The following is a 21192-nucleotide window of genomic DNA, read 5'->3' as shown; positions in this document are numbered from 1 at the left end:
CCTGGACTCTCCCTCCTCTTCTCAGAAACTCTCACTCTCAGACCCCAGTGCCGACTCCCCAGCATCTGCCCGTTCAGCGCACCGGCCGCACTGGCGTCTGCAGACCGTGCCGACAGCCGTGGCTCCACAGAGGTGCCCCTGTGGTTTGGGGGCACGAGGGATTGATTCTAGCCTTCCGCCTTTCAAAAAACCAAGCACAAAGTTTTAGGCTTTTTAATAAACAGTCTATGAAGCTACAGTCCACTGTAGAACTCTCAAGTCCCTGGACCCGGGTCTTTGAGTGTTGCTCAAGGTGTTATGCCTGCACCACCTGCTTCAGAATTGGGTGTTCCCTTAAAATGGAGATTCCTAGCCCAACTGTACCCTACTGAATATTACCCTGGATTTTAACCAGCTCCCCAGGTGATCTTGACGCACAGTCCACCCCGGCCACTCTTGTCTGCCTTGTTCCCCCTGCACGAGAGAACAAAGACACCCTCCCTCCATGCAGCGGGGCCAAGGCGCCCACAGGACTCCAGGTCCTCTCCTGCCGGGCGCTCACCAGCAAGCAGGGAGTGAGAGTGCAAGTGCTGCCTACCTACCGAGGGCTCGGGGCCTCACGGATGCCACAGCAGCTTCATGGCACCCAGTGTGACATTTCCACCCAGAGCCACAGAGAGGAAGTTCAGACAAACCCAAAGGCTGTGAACCAAGTGGCCTTGGTCACCAGGAAGGTCAACAAGATTTGTTTTTATTTCAAGAAGACGTATCAAAATACAAGTTCTTTTCCACATGTGGTCTTGCTCCCTTTTCAGGGGGAAGGAGGGTGGGGGCAGATGGTGCATCAAGTGGATTTAACACCCTAAGTTCAGGCGATTTGCTCTCAGCTTTCTGTGTGCACATCTGGGTCACAGCACTATCCTCTCTGGGCATCTAGAAAACACTCATTTGGCTCCAAGTTCCTTTTCCTTCGTTACAAGTAAAACCACTACTATACACATCTTTTGCACATGAATTTCCTAGAACCAAGGCAAAAGGGTCAACTTTCTTTATTTTGTAATCAAGCAATAGCTTTCTTTCCATAGTTCCCTTCCCTATGCCCCTACTAACTAACCATCATCCCTCAAGACAAAATAAAACAAGCAAAACCCTCAATGATCCTCCACTTTCCACGCCAGTCCCTGTAAGATAGCATACTCTGGGAGCTTCTCTTACAGGGTGCCAATTCAGTTCATGTTTGAAATACATGTGGCTTTTCATAGCAATAGAGAAAGAGGAAGGAGAGAGCAAGTAGGGGGGAGATGTGGAATGAGGAAGGCAAAATACAAAACTATGAAAGAGAAAAGGAGTAAATGATCAGAGCTAGTACAATGATCAGTTTTCTCATTCCACAAAGAATTGTGAGCCTATTAGACACTATAATGAGAGAACAGTAATAATTATAACCCGGCACTGTGCTCCAGCTTCTGTACCAAGCACTGCATATCAGTTAGTTCATTTAATCTTCACAGCTATGTCATGAGGTAGGTATATTTCTCATTACTCCCATTTAGCAGATGAGAAAACTAAGGCTCAGAGAGGTTAAGAACCCTTGTCCACAATTGCAGAGCTAGCAAATTACAGAGCAGGATGTAAATACAAGCAGTACATGATGCACAGCAAACATGAAGGCACCACAGACCCCAGGGAGCTCATGTTGGCCTCTGGTGTCAAACTTGGCCAAGCCCTCCTGCAAGTACCTTAGTGAACTCCTGCAAGGGATCAAATGAGACTGAATGGTAAAGGGCTCTGGTAAAACCCAAAGAGCTTCATAAATACGAGACTCAGAATCCCACTCTAGGCAAACAGCCAACCCAGAAGCAAGACTCCAACAGTCTCCAGTGAAACTGGGGCTTACTTTTCTCCACAGTGGTCCTCCACATTTTTTCTGCCTCAAAATACTCAAGAGACAGAAAAGCAATGAGTTTTTTAAAAGAACACAAAAGGCACTAAACGCAAAGTATTGATAAATTGGGACTTCACCAAAATGAAGAACTTGCATTCATCAAAAGATACTATTAAGAGACTGAAAAGGCAATCCAGAGTGAGAGAAGATATTTGTAATATGTATCTGCAGCAAATACCTACAAATAAGTAAGGGGAAAAAAAGAATCCAATTCAATAAAACATTTGAATAGGCACTTCATAAAAGTAGACATCAAAATGGCCAACACACATAAGAAACAGGGCCCAAACTGATTACTCATCAGGGAACTGTAATTAAAACCACAATGAGGTAAGACCCCTGCCCCCGACGGAGGGCATTAAAAGAACCACCAATACCAAGTCCTGGCAAGAATGTAGAGCAACAGGAACTTTCATACATTGCTGGTGGGAGAATTAATTGACAAAACCACTTTGGCAATATCTGCTAAAACTAAACATACACCTGCCCTATGACCTAGCAACTCTACCTCTCTATATATAATCAAGAGAAATGAGTACATATGTCTACCAAAAGGCACATTCAAGAATGCTTGAAGTCTTATTCATAATAGCCAAAAGTTACAAAAACAATAAATAGTCATCAATAAGAGAATAAATTATCATATATTTAAACAATGGAACACCAAACAATAAAAAGAGAGAACCAACTACTGCTACACGCAGCAACATGAATGAAGGTCATAGACGGATGAGGAAAAGAGGCCAGACACAAAAGACTACAAGTTGTATGATTCCATTTATATTATGCTCACATACTTGGAAAACTCCTCTATGGTGACACAAGTCAGAAGAGTGATTTTGTTTGGGGGTAGAGACATAGGCAATGACTGGGGAGGGCACAAGACAACCTCCTGGAGTGAGAGAAATGTTCCATGTCATGACCTGGGTAGCTACTTGGGGGGGTGGGATGTGTGTGTGTGTGTGTGTGTAAAAAGGCATTAAAATACAGACTTAAGATTTGTGTATTTTACTGTGATTACACCTCGATAGAAAACTTTTAAATACCCAAAAGATAAGACTTCTCATCAATAACTTAGGCTCCCTGGTTATCCTGACTCCAGTGCTTCCTAGCTGTGTAACCCTGGTGGACTAGCAATTGATCTGCCCTATGCTACTCTTGTTATCTGCATTTTAAAGAACAGCAGTATAGAACAGTTCAATTACTTGTCCACTGGCGTTATCAGGATTACACCTCAGGGCACGCTGTGAAGGTTAAATGAGAAGAATATAAGGCATTTCAAAGTGTCAGGCACACAATAAATGCTCCCCAGACTAGCTGTTATCACAGGGGCAGGTAGAGGTATGGGGTGAGAGGGAACAGGATGGCAAGTATGGGATAGTGTTAAAATTATGGCTGGAGAAGGGCAGGTGTGTATAGTTTCAAAAGGAAAAGAAACCACCCACAGGTGCTGCTGATACGTATGACCCCACCCCCAACAGGCTCACACGCAGCACTGAAAATCATGCCTCCAACCCAAAGCATGCAGAGCCCAGGGCTAAAGGGACACACCTGCTCTAACATCGTGGCCATTTCCTTTTCCCTCCTGAGTAAAGCATCAAAGCAGCCTACTACTCCGTTTTGAAATTAATGTCTGATAACCCATAAGAACAGAGAAGAGGTCTTTAGAAAGTTCCAGAAAAATCTACTAAGGAGCTCCCTCCACACACCAGATGAGAGGAGGAGGAAATGACTTAATCCTTTGTAGAGCTCCGAATCCTAAGATTCTACTTAAAATACAGCACATCCTTTTCACTCTGACTACATCCTTGGTTAGTGCTATATCTGAATCAGCTTGAGAATCATGAACAAGGATCTGGAATTTTCTCTAAGCTGGCACCCAGCTCTCACGCTGCAGGAGCCATGCAGAAAATAGCTCTTCATCTATCACAGGGCAAGTTGCTACCCACCACTGTATCCTCCTCCAACCCTGGCCCCCAGAAAGAGCCCAGGGAAAGCAATATATCATTGAGCAACACATCCAGGATCCTGGGACCACTGCTGTCAGCCTTCTCACCAGCCAAGAGCAAGCAGAATCACAACCAGCCCCAATTCCAGGGTTACTTGACAGCTTGCCTACTTTAATTTTATTCCTGAATCTGAGTCAACAATAGTGATCTCAGTGGTTTGGCAATCTACCCACTTCCTATAGGACAAGGAAATGCTGTTACTAACTCCACCCCACTGAAACAAACACATTCAGAAACTAACAGTACTGTTCTTTCTAAATCAACCTCTGAAGATCTAGGGTTTACTCATTCACGAGACTATAGATCTTCTGTTGGCAAGAGTTCATTCCCCAGCTTCCATCCACACTACTGTACATTTAAGGGTCAAGTTCAGAGTAAAAGAAGGACCCACAGAAACACATATTCTCGCAGCCTGTATGTGAAACATGCCCCACTATGCTTACACAGGAAGACAAAGGGAACCGATGAAGGCCAGGAGAACGGGCTGCCAACCCGTAGGTGAAAAGAGCTTTGCAGGTGCCACGGAGGGGAAGTGGTCCTTTGTTTTCAAATAGCTACTGGGAAAAGCGATTCCTAACAATTCCTGGACAATGAGAAGGGTTTAAAGGTTCAGTGGATCTTAATTTACACAAAGACATAGCCAAAGCCATGTAGAATAATCTTGAAGACAGACATCTTTTCCATGGTTGTTTGAGATTATAGACTTGCATGTCTATGAAGACCAGGTAAATAAGCAAAATGAGAGAAACTGGATGAGAAATTCTTTACTCCCCTTAAGAAAAATAGGCTTGGTCTCATATTCTTTAAAACATGCAGCCCTTTGGTTTTTTATTTTTTCTTTTGTACTTTTACTTTTGGATAGAAACATAAGAACAAAGAAGTATTTCCCTTCTATGGGAAAAACAACAGTGCAAGTGCAAAGCAAAAAGACAGCCTATCACCTGTCTTCATGGGGGAGAGGGGGCAACAGGGCATGGTGGGGACTGTGGCAGAGTGAAGATCATATGTCCCACCTAAAGGAAGTATCTGCCATTCAGCTCAACTAACAGCTGGCACATGGGAAAGCATGATCAGCAGTTCCAGATTTTTTTTAATATTAAAATGTTGCCTCAAATACTATTCATGCCAAACTGAACATGTCTGTGGACCACTAGTTTGTAACTTCTGGTGTCTACCTTTCTCCACCTGTTTCTACCTGAGCTTCCCCCCAGGTTATCATAGCATGTTATAATGTCATCTCACGCACTAGGACCAAAAATGATGCGTGCCTGTATTCATTCTTGTTCACCCCCTAGTCAAACTCAGCAGAGTATCTCCAGTTCATCCACAAAGGAGGAACTTGGGCTACTTCCCTTTTCCTTCCAATACTCAAGGACTCAGTGCCCTCCATGGAGGGCAACATAATCTACTATTTGGAGACAAAAAGTTATGAATCTGCACTATTATGCACACACTGATATAATAAATCATTGAGGCCATTGGTACAGTACAGATCTCTGTGTATGAGAAGAATTCATAATAGGCCAAGATAACCTGGGTGGGGTAAAGGTGAGAGAGATAAAGTAAGAGGAAAACCAGGAGTTGCAGTAAACTGGCAACCCTACACTGTACCTAAGATTTACTGAGTGTTTATTATGTGCCAACCACCATGCTAAGGACTTTACTTGCATCATCATTTATTCCTCACAGTAACTGTAGGAAGTAGGTACTATCATTATGCCACTTTTCAAAAGTGAAAAGACTGAGACTCGAGGAAACTCCTTCCACAATGTCACACTGTTGTTAAGTGCCAAGTGCCAATGTCTGAACTTAAACCCAGGTGTGCCTGACTCTAAAGCAAAGCCCGTATCTTAACCACAATGCTGCACCGCCCCCGTGTGCACGCAACGTATGTGCCGGAGGATCCAGGAAGCCCAGCTCCTCAGAGGGAGGGAAGATGGGAGGGAGGGAGAAAGGAAGGAAGTCTCCCTCCCACCCCCCTAAGAAGTTTTTAGCAATAGCTTCTGATCAATTATTTAGAAAGGATCTGATCCTAATTAATAAATGAATTGTGACCTATTAAAGCCTGCAGCACTGACCTTTAGAGAGGAAAGGTCCTAAAATAATTAGGACCATAGCAACAGTAATAGTCTAAAGAGTAAATACTGCCAACCACATCAGAAAAGTTCTTACATTTTTATTTTATGAGAGACCGGAGTCGTGAAACATCAAGAAGCCCAAAGAAATCTTTAGCATATTAAACTGCATGGCTCTTCAATGTAACAGATATTGATTGAGTGCCTATTACACACCAGCCATGACGCCAGGCACCAGGGACACAGGAGTAAGCACATTTTGACACACGCCACAGGGAGAAAGCACTGTTCATTGATGGGATGAGTGAGACTCAAGGACAATGCAAATACTTGTTACTATTATCGATAACTACGAAAATGTATCTTCTAGTTCATTTATCTTTTTTTTCCATTCTTACTATTCTGTCTCACAATGAATAGAAATTTACAGAAGTGGAATTTACTGGTTAAATTGTTTCTTCTCTTAATATTTATGTAATAGCAAAATTTTGGTTTAGATTTTTTTAAAATTCCTATTTAGAAATTGGCAAATAAACTGGTTATACTCAATCAATAAAACTCCAAATTTCACTCTGCAGACTGAAGGGTAGATATATGGTTGCCTCAGTCCCCTCCCATCAAGCAACATTAACCATCACATCCCCTTCTTCCTTAAACCAGAATAAAACAGCAAACAAGCATGCTCTCATTTAATTAAAAATAAAAACCAAACTCTCTGACAAGTTCAAACTACATGAATTCTAAAGATTCCAAGAACTCCTCAACTAGCTCATTTTCCAGAACAGCCAAGAAGCAATTCTGAAAGTAGGATATCTCCCCCAACCCAAGCCATGGAAGTCAGAGCAGTATAACACCCTCTGAGGAAGGAAAAAGCCATTTCCTGCCTGAAATGTCAGCGGCATTGAGACCAGCACTCTAATCCAACCAGCAGGAAGGCAAAATCAAATATTATTTCAAACAAGGGGTGAGAAGGGGAGGGAGGGGAAATACGAAACCAGGAAAAATGGATTCATCTGTTGCAAAAGATAAAGGCACACTGCACCAAGAGGGGAAAGTAGGACTGCCAGGTTCTCAGCACACATCAGACAGTGAAATCGCTCATCCGTGTTCTTCACCATCACAAGTAAGCCATTCCTGAAGCAAAGAGCCTGGCACTTTAGTTCCACAAGCCTGGTGAAAGGTAACGTTTAAACAGAAGCCTGACTGACTGAGCATGTTTGCTTTTGCAGGAAAGTGGGTATGAATGATCCATGGTAAAAGGGTGGGAGGAAGGAATTTCTAAAGAAAAAATGAGTCACTTAGAATACTCTTCCTTTAAGGAGTAAAATTCACATGACAATTTCCTCTACAGAGAAAACACACACACACTCACACAGACTCCTAATTGTCAATGTGTAAAGGATAGCTAATTTTCAACTGGCCCCGCTAATAGTTACTAATCCATACACAAAACTGCCATCTAGAGGTTGAATGCGGAAACAAAGTCTGTTACATAAGACAGCCCTTCTTGGAAAAACACAAAATCTCACAGTCAAACAATTTCACAAAGACATGCAAACCAGTGCATGCACACAAACCACACACCAAGCTTAAAGCAATAGTATTATTTTAATTTAAAACTAGTATGGTTTCTTTTGAGACCATATATTCGAAGAAGGGAGCATAAAACTTTTTTAACCTTTACAGGAAATATGTATAAGTAACAGGTTATCACAGACATAGTTTGAAAATAGAATCTTCCCCCAGCAGGCCCTTTGCATATATCCTTAATGCACCTATATTCACTCTCAGCTTATGGATGGCTTGAAAAGTCATGACACTACAGGAAAAGGACCACCACTGGGACAAAAAGCATGTCCACAGAAGCATCTACCAAAGTGAAAGCTCACCATAAAGAACGATAAAGTCCCAGGCAGAGGGAAAAAAAATTCAGAAGCACATCTTTTCAGATAGAATTCCATCAGAGAGGAATGTTATTGCATTCTAATCTTCAAAACAATACTTCAAGTTAGTTAGAATTAGCCCTAATTTACACATGTGGCTAAAACACTTTCCCAGGGTAACACACCTAGCAAGGAACAGATCCCAAATTCAAACTTGGGGCAGCTTTCATCGTTCACGTGCATCATGCAGCCTGCTATACAAACATACTTGAAATAGAGTGCTGACTGATCGGAGGGTTCCAGTAGATTTTTCAGATCTTCCATAAATCTTTCTAGCCTCTGCTATTCTGACTTTAACCACATGTCCAATTCCCTGGGTTTTTTTCCCCAATTTGTATGCAAATGCAGATTATGTGTGTACCCACTGAAATTTTAGTTTCAGTAGCAACTAATATAATTAAGCTCCTCTAGTCTCTTACACAATAGTTCACCAAGGTCCCAAAGGAAAGAATTCATGCATCTCCAAATTGCATCACCATAAAAAATAAAGTTAAACAACCACATGCACACAGTACTATATTAAAGGCTGTATAAAATGATGTTTTTCTGCCTCTGGAAGCAAATCACCTGAGACAGATATTTAGAACTGAACAAAGGTATATAAAACATACCTAATTAAACACCTAGTCAACCAATACAAAGTTCATTACTATGCAAATAAATATAGGGTACTTGGCAGGAAGAAGAAGCTAGAGTTTAGAGTGGGTATAACATGCTAGGCTGGGACTGGCTCAGAGGAAAGCCATTTTCCTTTACCTATTCATGAAAAGCTTGCAGAAGAAGGAGGACTTTGGAATTGGTAAGAAAATCAGATAAGGGCTTTTAAAGAAAGTCTAATAGATTCATAAACTTAATACACCCACTGTCAGAAGAGTCTCTAGCATGCAGTTATGCTCAATAAATAAGGAAGGGAGGGAGAAAGGGAGAAAGGGAGGGAGGGAGGGAGAGAGAGAGGAAGAGAGGGAGAGAGGGAGAGAGAGAAGGGAAGAGGAAGGGGAATGCATTCAGGGTATTGCAGTCCTGCCATCGTTCTCCATAAGAATGAACAGGCTAAGTGCTCCTGCTTGTTCCATTTTCCCACATCCTTCTGGCACTCCATGTTCGCTAGGACACACTCAACATACCGGTATTTACACCTTAGTTGCTTGAATATGTATGTGTGTGTATTCCACACTCAAAGGTAAGCTCCAGGAGGACAAGGACTATTCTTGTCTTGGCCCTAATACGTTCCTAGCACCAAGTACCCTTGCCATTTCTATCTCTAATACGCTGTCCTTGCTGCCCACCTCTAGCAAGTGCCAGTGCTGGGAAAGGAACATTTAACACACGCCACATTTTCAAATGCATGGACTTCTGTTGGAGTCAGCTAATCCCAGAAAAAAAAATAAGGCATTCTAATTGCTTCCTTTCCCCAAATGTAAACACCGTTCCCCAAGAAACTACACTGATTCAGTGAATCAAGAGAAGTCTTTTGTTTCTATTATTTTCCATATAGTTTGGTGGCCCCTCCTGGAAAACATCTGAGAGAAAATATCCATGTCATTTACATCTGTGAGAAATTTCTTAAAAATAAACAAATCCAAGGATGCTGGCAAAAGACCACCACCATGATTCTTTAGCTTAAACAAATATTTTCCCTACACATGATCATTAATTTCCACAAGATACTGCATAGTGGATTTAATTATTCAAAGTGACTGCACAGATATTAGCAAGTATGACTGAATCACATACCATTACCCGTAAAGGGTGCTTTTAGATAACGTCCCATTTTTCACCCAGAAATTTTACACTACACTCTCTCCAAGAGTTGACACAATTTTTAAAAGATGATAAATCTGGTCTTTATTCAATTAACCAATATAAAATATAAACCTTCAAATGCTCAGTGCTATGGTAATACAAAAGCACCCAAGAATGCTTCCTTATTAAGGTATAAAAAAAGGATGATTTTTTAAAAAACTAATGACAGTTTAGGCTACAGTCATTTAAAAGAAAGAAAGAAAGAAAAGTAGCCAGAATAAGGAAGGTAATTTATGTGAAGGGGCTACTCTGTGGAGTGGGTGGGGTCCCCTGTCGATGGGTAGGGGTCGAGCCAGACGGGGGCTCGGGTGCTACCTCATTGAGGCCCTCCCTAGTCAAAACCGTGTCTGTTTCCTAGGGCTGTTTTAACAGGGTACCACAAACCACAGGGCTTACACTACTGAAAACTGATTGTCTCATAGGTCTGGACTAGAAGCGAGAAGTTCAAGATCAAGTATGCAAGACAAAACTAATCAGCAACAAACAATAACAGCTAGTACTTGTGGAGCACCTATTACCTGCCACTCTGCCGAGCATTTTACGTGCATTATCTCCTGAAGTCCTTACAACAATCCTAGGAACTAGACACTATCATCACCTTCATTTTCCAGATGAGGAAATCAAGTCCCTGAGAAAGTAACTTGCTCAACATCACACAGCTACTATGCAGCAAAGTCAAAGCCTGACCCCAGGTTGCCTGGCTTGAGAGCCAAGGGTGCAATGACTACATTGCTTAAGAGGTGCAGTTACTTTCTCTGAACTTCTGATTCAGGCTAGAAGGGCGAACTCTCTCCAGGGGAGCCCCAGCAGCCGCAGTGCAGAGTAGACACTTTCCACGAGAAGGCTGTCCACGCCCACCAGCCTCGAGGAGCACACCCTACGCAGTGCTCAGTCTCAGGGCCCGTCAGAGCCAGGGAAAGTTGACACAGGTCAACTTCCCAGGGAAGGGGAAGTTTGTCAGTACTGCTGTGACAAAATGGTGTGGCCTTTTTTTTTTTTTTTTTAATAAAGGGGCGAGATGAAATGGCATTCTACAAGTATCATGCTGCGATTTAAGGATCTTGGTGCCAGCATTGCTGATCTTGAACAGGCAGCTCAAATAAGCTTAACACGTGGGTTTCATTGAAAGAATCAACCTGTTGCCAAGTAAAGTGTCTCAAAGAATTGGAATGTTGTCAAACTAGCTTAACACCATGAAATGGCACAACTTAATGAGAGACTATAAATCTTGAGGAATACAACACACAGCTCTCTCTCCAAAGACTGTGATTTCATTTCGCAAGTGGTTTGGTGTCTTTCCTGGACACGCGCACACATTGGTAGGTGAAATGCTGTAACTAGAAGCTGATTTTTTTTTTAATTTGAGTAAAGCTTCTTCCATGCCAATTCCTTTTGTGTCATTATATTAATTTTTTTAAGTAAAAAAAAAATTCTCAAATAATGGATACAACCATGCTAAATAGTCAGTTTCCTTTAAACATCTACCCAATCTCCTGGAGATATACATTCTTGAGCATGGAAGCACTCACATTAAAGTAAAACGAAGCCAAGCCAGCCATGCAGTGCTGAACCTAAAAGACAAGGAGGCTGCACTGATCCTTGCAAATCAGCGAGGCCTGGATCCGGCACACTGGACATGGGTGAAGAGAAGGAGAAGGAAGGAAGAAAACAGTGGAGGGAAGGTGAAAAAAAGCAGAAAAGCTGTGCCTGAAAGGAAAAGGTAAGAAAGACAAATTCAGCAAGATCTGATCCTGAGAAAAGCGTGACAGCTACTCACCTGTCTACTGCTTCTACATCAAAGCAAAACCTCTTCTCAATAGAGTCTGTTTTCCGCCGCGTACAGGATTTGAGGGTGACCGATTCATCTTCTCCCTGGTAGAAACACACAGACTGTCAAGATGAGGCCAGAATGTGGCTTGCTCTGCTCCTCTCCAGGACAAACATGACACAGAAACAGGAACCATCATTCAGCTTCTCGAGTCTAAGTGTTCACCACCACGTGAGGCAGAAGGTTGATCCTAATAAACCTTTCCAGGCGAGAGCCTCATGCAGCTAAAATGTGTAAACCATTTTATTCTTAGAACCAAACAGCTTCAGTACTGGTGCACCGTGGTGGTACAGCATCAGTCCATGGGAGATAAATTCTTATTGATATGTTTTAAACAGGCTTAATTTGCAGGTCTGATAAGAGTTGAAGAAGATGGTCTCCTCCCAACTCTGAGCTTCTGTGATCTTGGGTCAGGCATTTCTTCAAGAAAACCTTCTTGAACCAGGTCAAATATCCCCAAGATGAATTCACATAGCACCATGTACCTCTTCTTCCCTCACAGTACTGATCATGGCTGAAACTGTCTGTTGATACAGGTGATAATCAAGATAATGTCACTCTCCCTATTAGACTATAAGCCCCCTAAGGAAAGAGACTGTGTCTGTTTTTGCTTACTCTGTGTCTCCTGTGCCCAACAGGGTCCTAGAACAGAGTAGGTGCTCAATAAGTGTATTTTAACAGCTTTACTGACATATAATTAATGTGATAGACTGTACATGTTGCAAATGTGCAATTTATAAATTTTGACATCTATGTACACCCATGAAAGCATCGCCAAGAAACATTTCCACCACCCCCAAAAGCTTCCTCGTGTAACCTTGGAAATCCATCCCCCAGTCCATCCCAGGCAACAGGGAATCTGCTTTCTGTCACTCACTAGAGATTAGTTTGCATATTCTGTAATTTTATATAATGAAACCACACAATATGTGCTCTTTTTAGTCTGGCTTCTTTCACTCAGCATAATTATTCTGCGACTCATCCATGTTGCTGTGCACATCAAGAGTTTATTTCTTTTTATTGCTGAGTAGTATTCTGCTGTACAAATGGAATGCAACAATTTCATCTCAGAGCACTAATTTATTGCCTGGAAACACAGAATGTGCTGTCCCTGATTTCTTTTCTCTTTCCGTCACTTAAGAATTTGTTAGGATTTCTGTTTCTCCTGCCTCTGCCAATCTTTTTTATTCTAAATTAGGGGAGAAATTAGCAAGCTTGCCTAGTCTGTTGAAATAATAGGAAATGTAACTACAGCAGGTAAAATTTAACCACCCGCTAATATCACAATAGCACACAAAACACAGAAGACCTAGGAAGAGACAGTTTCTATTCACAAGCCTTGTAACTACTGTCTTTTACTGAAGAGCAAAGATTAATTTCTCAGATTGAGAATTGTTCTTTCCCCAGTCTGTCAAATGTATGCGTGTAAACACCCAAACGTAAGGCATTCTGACCTTGGCAATCAATTTCTAAGTATGTTTCAGATTTAATAGCTACGGACCAGCTTCCACGTGGAAAGCTTACCTGCGGTGCAGCAAAGAAATGGGAGGGAACAGGGATCTATCAAAGGATCATCAAATATAAACAGACAAAAGAGGAACATGAGATTCTGGTTCCAAGGATGACCACACATATAAGAAAAAAATCTATAAAAGTGATCCATTCAACTTCTGATGGTTTGAAAACACGCGAGACATAATCACCATTTAAATAAATGAAAAGTTATAACCATGACAAACATTATTAAAAAAAAAAAAAAACAGGTGGGCTGTGTTACAAAAGCCTAAATTAAGGGGATCTGACCAGGTTTGCAAGGTTAGGAAAAGCTTTCTTGAGCTGGGATTGAAAGGATTCACAGGCGGTACAGCAAGGAGAAAGGAGCAGGGGGCGGAGACGAGCAGGTGGAAAGGCCCTGTGGTCAGCTCTGCAGAGTCCTGGAGGGACCAAAGGGAAGCCAATGTGGCTGGATGCCCAGAGTGAGAGGGAAAGCAGAATGAGAAAGAGTTGGACGGAGGGCAGGATTCTGGTCTGTATCCTGAGAGCAGCAGGAAAATAAAGAAGGGTTTCAAGCAAGGGAAGGGACAGGATCCACTAGGCTGCTCCAGACCTGCAGAGGTGCCTCATCTCAGGAGGCAGCATGCAGGAAAATTCTCTCATCCCACAAGGGCTCTGCTCTCCAAGAGGACATAGCAAATCTGCTCCTAACTCCAGGCCTGAAGCTAGGAGAACAGCGGGTACTTTCCAAGGAAACTAATCCAAATGAAAGAGACAGTGAGGGGGCAGAAAGGGTGGAGAAAAAACATGTCAGGAAAAGAAAACACCCTATTATCTATGTTAATAGGTATCTATGTTATCTATCTATGTTCTATCTACCTCCAGCTCCTAGGAGCTTTGTTCAAACACATATGCAAAGACATCACATGCTTCCTCTGTACAAATCGAGAAGACGTCACCTCTAGACAGCTAGTCCTCATGTTTCCTCCACTAGAAAGCTGAGGAAGCAGTTAGTTATGCCATCGAAAGACACGGCTTCAGAATCAGGAGATTCAGGTCCCAGAATCAGGGTTTGAGTCCCAGCTTAGAAATCATTTTCTCTCTCTAAACCTCCATTTCCTCCTTTGTAAAAGAAGGAAAATTGGATCAAACAGGATAAGAACATAGAAAAGAATGAAACATAATATAAATGTAAGGAATTACTAATTATTATAATATCAAGGTCCTACTACAGCATTCATTATATGTCAGGCTCCATCCCAAGGAGGTTGTACACGCTGACTTACACAAACTTCTTAACAACCCAAAGATGTGTTTATGATTATCTCAGTAAGGTCTTTAGAGTCCCAAACATCCACCCTAATTGGTCTCCACCCTTCACTTTCAAGTGTGATGACAAAGGAACACAGAAAATACAACAGAGTTCTTCATTAAAAGTTTAAGAAAGCACAAGATAAAAGGCCCCAAAATAGACCATGTGTGAGAACAATTCAGCAAAGCTGATTTCTAGGACTAAGAGTTGGAAAAGGACTAAGACTCAATCCAAGGAAAACAGGCCTCACTGTTTCCATATCACGAAAACTAAGGGACACCTATTAATACAGGTTTTTAATATTCCTTCTCCCTGTAAATTCTCTGTTATGATATTTTAACATGTCTGTTTTCCTAAGATTATTTATAAGTCAACTCCGCCCCTGCCAAGAAACATGAAAAGGGCTTTGTTACTGCTTTGCTACAGGGAAGGAATAGGGATGTTGATAAATATCACTATTGTGGCTTAAGTAAAAGAAAGCCAGGAAGAGAAATTGGAAGCAGAAGGGAGCACGGGGCGCAGCATGGCTGGGTGGCTAACGGCGATGACAACAGCACCTCCCATCACTGCCGCGGGCACCGTGGTACCAAAGCCAGCGCTCTAACCTCTACACTAGAACACCCCAACACACGCAAACTCAACATGCTGCACAAAACGCACCACAGAGAGGACCGGGGGTGGGACGCTTATAGAAAAATTATTGAAACTAAAGATTGGACCAGAGAAATTATTCAGAATATAGTCCAGAGATTCAAAGAGATGAAAAAATATAAATATTTTTATTAAAAACACTTAAATATCTCTGTAAGGAGATAATAGCAAGAATGGGGAAGAGTCAAAATCAAAGTGATAATTGGCAAGAATTTTCCGGAGTTATCAAAAGAGATCAAGGAAGGCCAAATATTCCCAAGCAGATAAAAAAAAAAAATTCAAACTAGGACTATCATAACAGAATGAAGAATATGAAAGGAAGAAAAGAAGTATTAAGAGCAGCCAAAGAGAAAAGACAGATCCCCCCGACAGGAAATGCACCCGGCCTGCTATGGGAGGACCCAGAGGAGACCGACAGGGAGGAGCGAGTAGCAACAGCTCTATGGAGGGAGGAACTTCCAGTGTTCAAGGACCTGCCCAACCGCAGTGACACCGGGAGCCCAACATGGCCCGTTGCCTCTTCCAAAGACGGCCCACGTGCTCTTCGTACAATGAGATTGACACTCTTCCCATCAAGAGGCAGGGTTTACATCCTCTCCCACTGAGCCTGGCTGGGCTTTTGTGAGCTTTAACCAACAGAGAGGGCAAAAGTAAGGTTGTATAACTTCTGAGATAAGGTCATCGAAAGGCAATGCAGTGTCTGTTAGTTGCTGGAACTTTCACTCCTGAAACTGTTAGCTGCCCTGAGGCTACCATGCTGTGAGGAAGCCCAAACTAGTCCACGTGGAGAGATGGTATGGTCAGGCCCTGAGACCATACAGAGAAAAAGGGAAAGAGGAGGAGACAGAGAGAAAGACCGGGAGGGAGGGAGGGGGCTACACCTGGCCAGCCTCAAGCTGTTTCAGACCTTCATGGCTCCAGCTATAGCCACATCCTACTGGAACCTCGGGAGAAACCCCAAGCCTGAACCACCCATCCAAATGCTCCCTGAATTCCTCTCCCACAGAAATGATGGGAAATACTAAAATGACTGGTGCTGTTTTGAAGGTTGCTAAGTTTTGGGGTGACTTGTTACCCAGCAATAGATAACTGAAACATCTAAACTGTGGACTGACAGCTCTCCAGGTTATCGAGTGACATGAACTGGTTTCTCAGGATGAGGTCATCCAAGAACTTCTAGCATTTATTCAATAAAAACATTTGACATACTTGATACCATATATATGTGAAATACAAGGATCTTTCTTGAGGGCAGTTCCTAATATAACTTAGAGCTAAGAGTAATCATCTTGCTTTAGTTATTCTTCAGGGTACTAGGCCTCCTGGAACCACTGTATAATAATTAGGAAAATTATAGTGAAACATTGGAGGTGTTACTTTATAGATGGCATTATAATCAGTACATATTAGCAAAGCAAATCAAGTATGAAAGTTAAAAAAATGAACTCACCCCCTTTCCTCCTGACTTTTGGTCAAATGGTACCATAGTGATTTGTTTGGAGTCCCGCTGATATGTACAGTAGTGCTTCACCCAAGAAGTTCCAAAGTGACCTGCAAGGTAGTATTTCCTATGAAACGACTATACATGTCCACTGTATGCTGCACATCACTAACCAGAGAAACACACAATGCATAACTCACAATGCTCATCCACCCTTAAACCATTTTAGGGGCAATATATTCTCCACACTAGCTGGACTGGAATAGACAGAAATCTGATTCTACAGGCTGGAAATGGAACGAACCCAGGGCTTTCCCCCAGGGACCAAAGACGACTGTTTCCCACTATTGCTACATCCAGGATCTTAAAATATAAGGGAAGTTGAGGTTCCCTGGGGAAATTAATTCACATTCCCATCATCAATCTCCATTTGACGTTTCCGTTCTCTTCCCTGACAGGAGTAAGACAACTGAGGAGAGAACGCAGAAAGGCTTCTCCAAGTGCCTGTCACCCTTCCCATCTGGCGCAATGACCTCACGCTTCCCACACAGCTGCTCTGTGGCTGTGCGCACACATCACGGGGCTCTGACCTACTTTCAAACCCCTGGTTTTTGCTTTAGTAGAACTCAAGATCTGAACAGCAGACAAGGAAACCTCAGAGACACCAGAGATACAGGATGGAAGCGACTCTCAATGCCCAAATGTCATCTAAGGAGTATGTCCCTCAGAATTACCCATCAGGAAAGAGGGAGACACCACACAGGCAAGTTCAGATGAAGTCTCTGACTTTACTCCGTGTTCACCAATGATTTTATTTTGAATAAAAAAAGTACTGTTAGAGGAAGAAGGCATTATTAGCCCACAAGGACCTTAATCAATACTAGTGTTAGATGCTCACAGAGATCACACAGTCATCACTAAAAATGTCATCTTAGCACCACCTGCTATTTCTCTCTTTGACATCGTCTGCAGGGCAATGGGTCTTCTTCCCGACTCTCAAAGTTTCTACTTTTCATAAAATTCAAGTGTTAGAGTGAAAGGAATTGAGAAGAAGAGGGAAAGGGCCTACATCAGGATTGTTTGGAATCACCAAGTATTAAGTCTACCAAAGGATATGGTTGTTGGCAGACAGTAAGGTCTAACACGCAGGACCCTTCCCAGGCCTCTCTGCTCAGGGCATGGCACATAAAGCTGCACTAGGGGTATGGGGCCCCCAGGAGTAGAGTAACACCAGGGAGAGAAGAGCAACCAGAGCCCCAAGGAATTTCAGGTTCCCAAGGGAAACTGCAGTCATAAAGGACACAAAGGTACACAAGACTTTGTGGACATCATCTTTCCCTTTGGAGAAACTGAACTATAGAAATGACTCTTATTCATCCAAACATGCGCTTACAATCCCCGGGTACTACTGGATATACACTCCACCTTCCGGGCGAAAGGCCTGCGTACATCCCCAGCTGCTGCCCGTCAAAGCACTTACGTTTCTCCTGCACATAGAGGTATCCTTCCATGGTGTAGGGACTGATGGTCTTGTGCTCAAGTGGATTCTCCTTCATCTTTTTCATTAGTGATTCCACCTCTGACCTGGTGCCTTCAAAGCGATTTCTTGTCTAGGATGAAAGGAATTTTATTCAAATAAAAGAAATGAAATCTCTCTTAATTCAGAAGACCAACCTAATACAATCCTTATATCTAAAACCCAAGAAGGGACATTCAACCCTCTAGGAATTGGGTCCTTCACATATAAGACATAAACTTTGACCTTAAAGTCCTGTACTAGAAGGACTCTCAAACTCTAGTGACCATCAAAATCACCTAGGGAATCTTGGAGAAAATGCAAATGCCCAGGCCTCACTCCAATTTAGTGCCCCTGCACCCCAAAAATGTGCATTTTAAATAAGCATTCGGATTCAGATGGGCAGAGGTTCGTACGCCTTCAGGACGAAGGTCCTCATTTCTCCAGCTGCAGGGAACGTCGCTTACCGATGGCTCACAGATGAGTCCCTCCTCACACAAGAGCACACCCTTCCGAGGGCAGCCTGCGCCGCATGACTAGGCAAGGCTAGGAGCAAAAGGGGAAGGGGTGAAGGCCTGGCCCCTTTGCCTGCATGAAGGACCCCTCTGAAGGGTGAGCCCAACCCCAGAGCCCCCCATGGCACTGAGAGCCTGGCTGCATCTGCGTCACAGCTCAGCTTCTCCCTCTGCCTGTCAGCTGCCCTCACCCTGTCACAGGTGTTTCTGCCGGCATTGGCCCTGGTAAACCTGCCGCATGTAAACCTCCAATCTGTTTCCTGAGGAACTCAGCCTAAGGGGAGCCATACTTTGTGAAACCTTCTCCAAGATTCTGTCCTTTGAGACAACGCAGAGAACCACGCAAGCTTCAGGCTTCTAAAAGCCATGCAAGGTTTTATTTCCTACACAAGATCACCTAGGGACAAAGAAGACTAACATGGTCCCATCACACAGTGAAGAAGAGGGCTTGAGCCCCAGTAACTGCTAACCAAAAAGCCCTAAGCAGGATTCTGTGCACCAGAAGGTTCTGTGTTTAAAACTTGGGAATGAAGACTGGGAGTGAACCGTACTGACTTGGATTTCCCGTCCGCCTTCCTAAGAGCTGGACGAGAGCACACCCTTGGAGCCAGAGGCCAGCATGTGTCTCCCACCCTCGGCCCCTGAGCACACACCCCAAGGCCTGTGGCCAGGCAGCTAGATGCACAGAGGGAGGCTGGGCTGGGCTTTCTACTGCCAAAGGAAATCCTGCCTCTGGTGCTACAGATCTGAAACATAACCAGCCCTAGCACTTCCAAGAACATAAATAGTACAACAGAATAATGCGGAAGAGGGTGATGGTCTAACCCAAGGCCACCAGGTACTCTAGGAATGCCTGCCCCAGCCGTTCTCTGAACCCTAGCAAGACTCACTCTCCTTCCCCTATATTCCAATCCACATAAGTGGTTTCTATGGCAACCAGGCCCATATTTCATTTTTCCCTTTCCTTAACCGGAGAAAGGAAGGATGCCCCTACGCCCACTCACGTTCTGTATGCTGATGGTCAACTGTGTCTTGAAGTCGCCGAAATCCTTGGCCAGTTCATACCCATGGTGATAGAAAGTGAAGAGTCCTTGCAGGAAGGCCAGCAGCTGCAATGCAGGAAGAAAGGCAGACGCCACATAAACAGGCTGCAAAGAGGAATGAGGTCGTGTACCTGAGTTCCCAACGCTGGTCTGAACGTCAGGAATAAATACTACATCGTAACGGCCAACATTTAAAGGCACTGCACCCTTCCACACCTCGTCTCACTGAATACTCACAACAACCTGTGACCCCAGTAACTACCGTTATCCTCATTTCACTAAGGATGAAGCAGCTTCAGAAAGGCTAAGAAACTTGCCCCCAAACACAAAGCGGCAGCCAGGATTTGAAACCAGGTCTCCTTGGCACCAAAACCCACGCTCTTACCCCGTGAGCCTCACCACCTCCTAAGGGCATCGTTTCTTCAAAAACTAAAGACCAGGACTCCAACTCAGATTCCTTCCAGTGCATCTGTCGTATCAGGTTATCATGCGGAAGAGGGAGAAAGGGAAGCTAGGAGTCCTGAGTCTGCAGTTTAACAGGCAAAGTCAAATCAAAGAAAATCACCCAGATTAGGCTTCAGCTACGGCATGCGTCTGTGCTTTCCCTGAACTATCCAAAAGTAAACACTACAGATTCCTTCATTAAAATACTGCCACGTTCCCACATTTTCACTTATGATGGTTTCCCTACATTCTCATTTAAATCCCCTTGGGCTACAAGGTAAGCCCACTCATTGTTTAGTCTTGTCTTCAGTGAACAGTGGAAACATCTGATACCACAATTCTCATCACATACCTTCATACACTTAAAAACCATTAATGTCCCCACCCTGAGCCCCCGCCTGCCTTCATTTCTCCAAGCTAAATAAATAATTCCTGTGGTCTTTCCTCTCGGAGCTTATGTCCAAACCTCGCTGTTGCTATGCTGCCCTGGCCCCTTCCCAAGGTCTACAAGTCTTCCCTCAATTTCCGACTTCAACCTGGAGGAAAGGACTATGACAAAAGCCCAAATGACGCTTAGAAGGACCAGCACAGCACCTCCACCCCAAGCCCGGCTCTACCACATTCGAGGACTGTCTCTGTTCTGACTCCAACTTCTCAAAGCCAACTCTCATTTTCTTAGTGGTCCGCTCCAACTTCCCCGACCTGCCCCTACCACATGCTGCACCAAGACACCTTGGCCTTACTCCATGATGTTGTATTCAGTTTTTCAGTCCCTAAGCGACCCTGCCTGTACTTATTAAACATAATCCCATCCCACCTGTCTTCACCTCTCTCCTTTTCTGAGGTGCAGCCCTAACAATGACGGGAAAGGAATCTCATTCCGCCCACCACCCCCAGGCTCCCACCTTGCTCGCTGCAGGCCTGGCAAGCACAGAGGTGTGTGTTGCTGTCTGAGCTGAGAGGGGAGCCCAGCCTTCGGGCCTCACCACATGCCCGGCCCGGCCTGGCCTAATCAAAGAGCTCTGCACTGGAAAGTCAGACAAAACCCAGGTTATGACAATATGGTACTTGGACTTCCCACTGCCATTGTCCCCAGCCCATCTGCCCCCCTTAGATTCTCACTCGAGGAGGGAGAGCAGGCACTGCGGAGTCCTCTGGCTAAAAAGCCCTCCAGTGGCACCATATACAGGTCCC

General features: G+C 43.7%; 1 protein-coding gene across 5 annotated transcripts in view; it reads right to left on the bottom strand.

The window, feature by feature from the left end:
• The window catches only part of ARHGAP26 (Rho GTPase activating protein 26), a 371806-nt gene that overhangs the window by 230101 nt on the left and 120513 nt on the right, over positions 1 to 21192 (bottom strand). For all 5 annotated transcript variants that reach the window (XM_045551097.1, XM_045551096.1, XM_045551100.1 and 2 more), the window contains 4 exons: positions 19516 to 19620; positions 17961 to 18090; positions 16490 to 16590; positions 11532 to 11626 (listed from right to left, as the gene is read on the bottom strand). In XM_045551097.1, the coding sequence (XP_045407053.1) occupies positions 11532 to 11626; positions 16490 to 16590; positions 17961 to 18090; positions 19516 to 19620 (431 nt within the window). The remainder of the gene's footprint in view (positions 1 to 11531; positions 11627 to 16489; positions 16591 to 17960; positions 18091 to 19515; positions 19621 to 21192) is intronic.

This window comes from Lemur catta, chromosome 5, assembly GCF_020740605.2.
Source record: "Lemur catta isolate mLemCat1 chromosome 5, mLemCat1.pri, whole genome shotgun sequence".
NCBI classification, from domain to species: Eukaryota; Metazoa; Chordata; class Mammalia; order Primates; family Lemuridae; genus Lemur; species Lemur catta.
The sequence above is the reverse complement of the archived record's forward strand: the minus strand, read 5'-3'. Positions and strand labels throughout refer to the sequence as shown.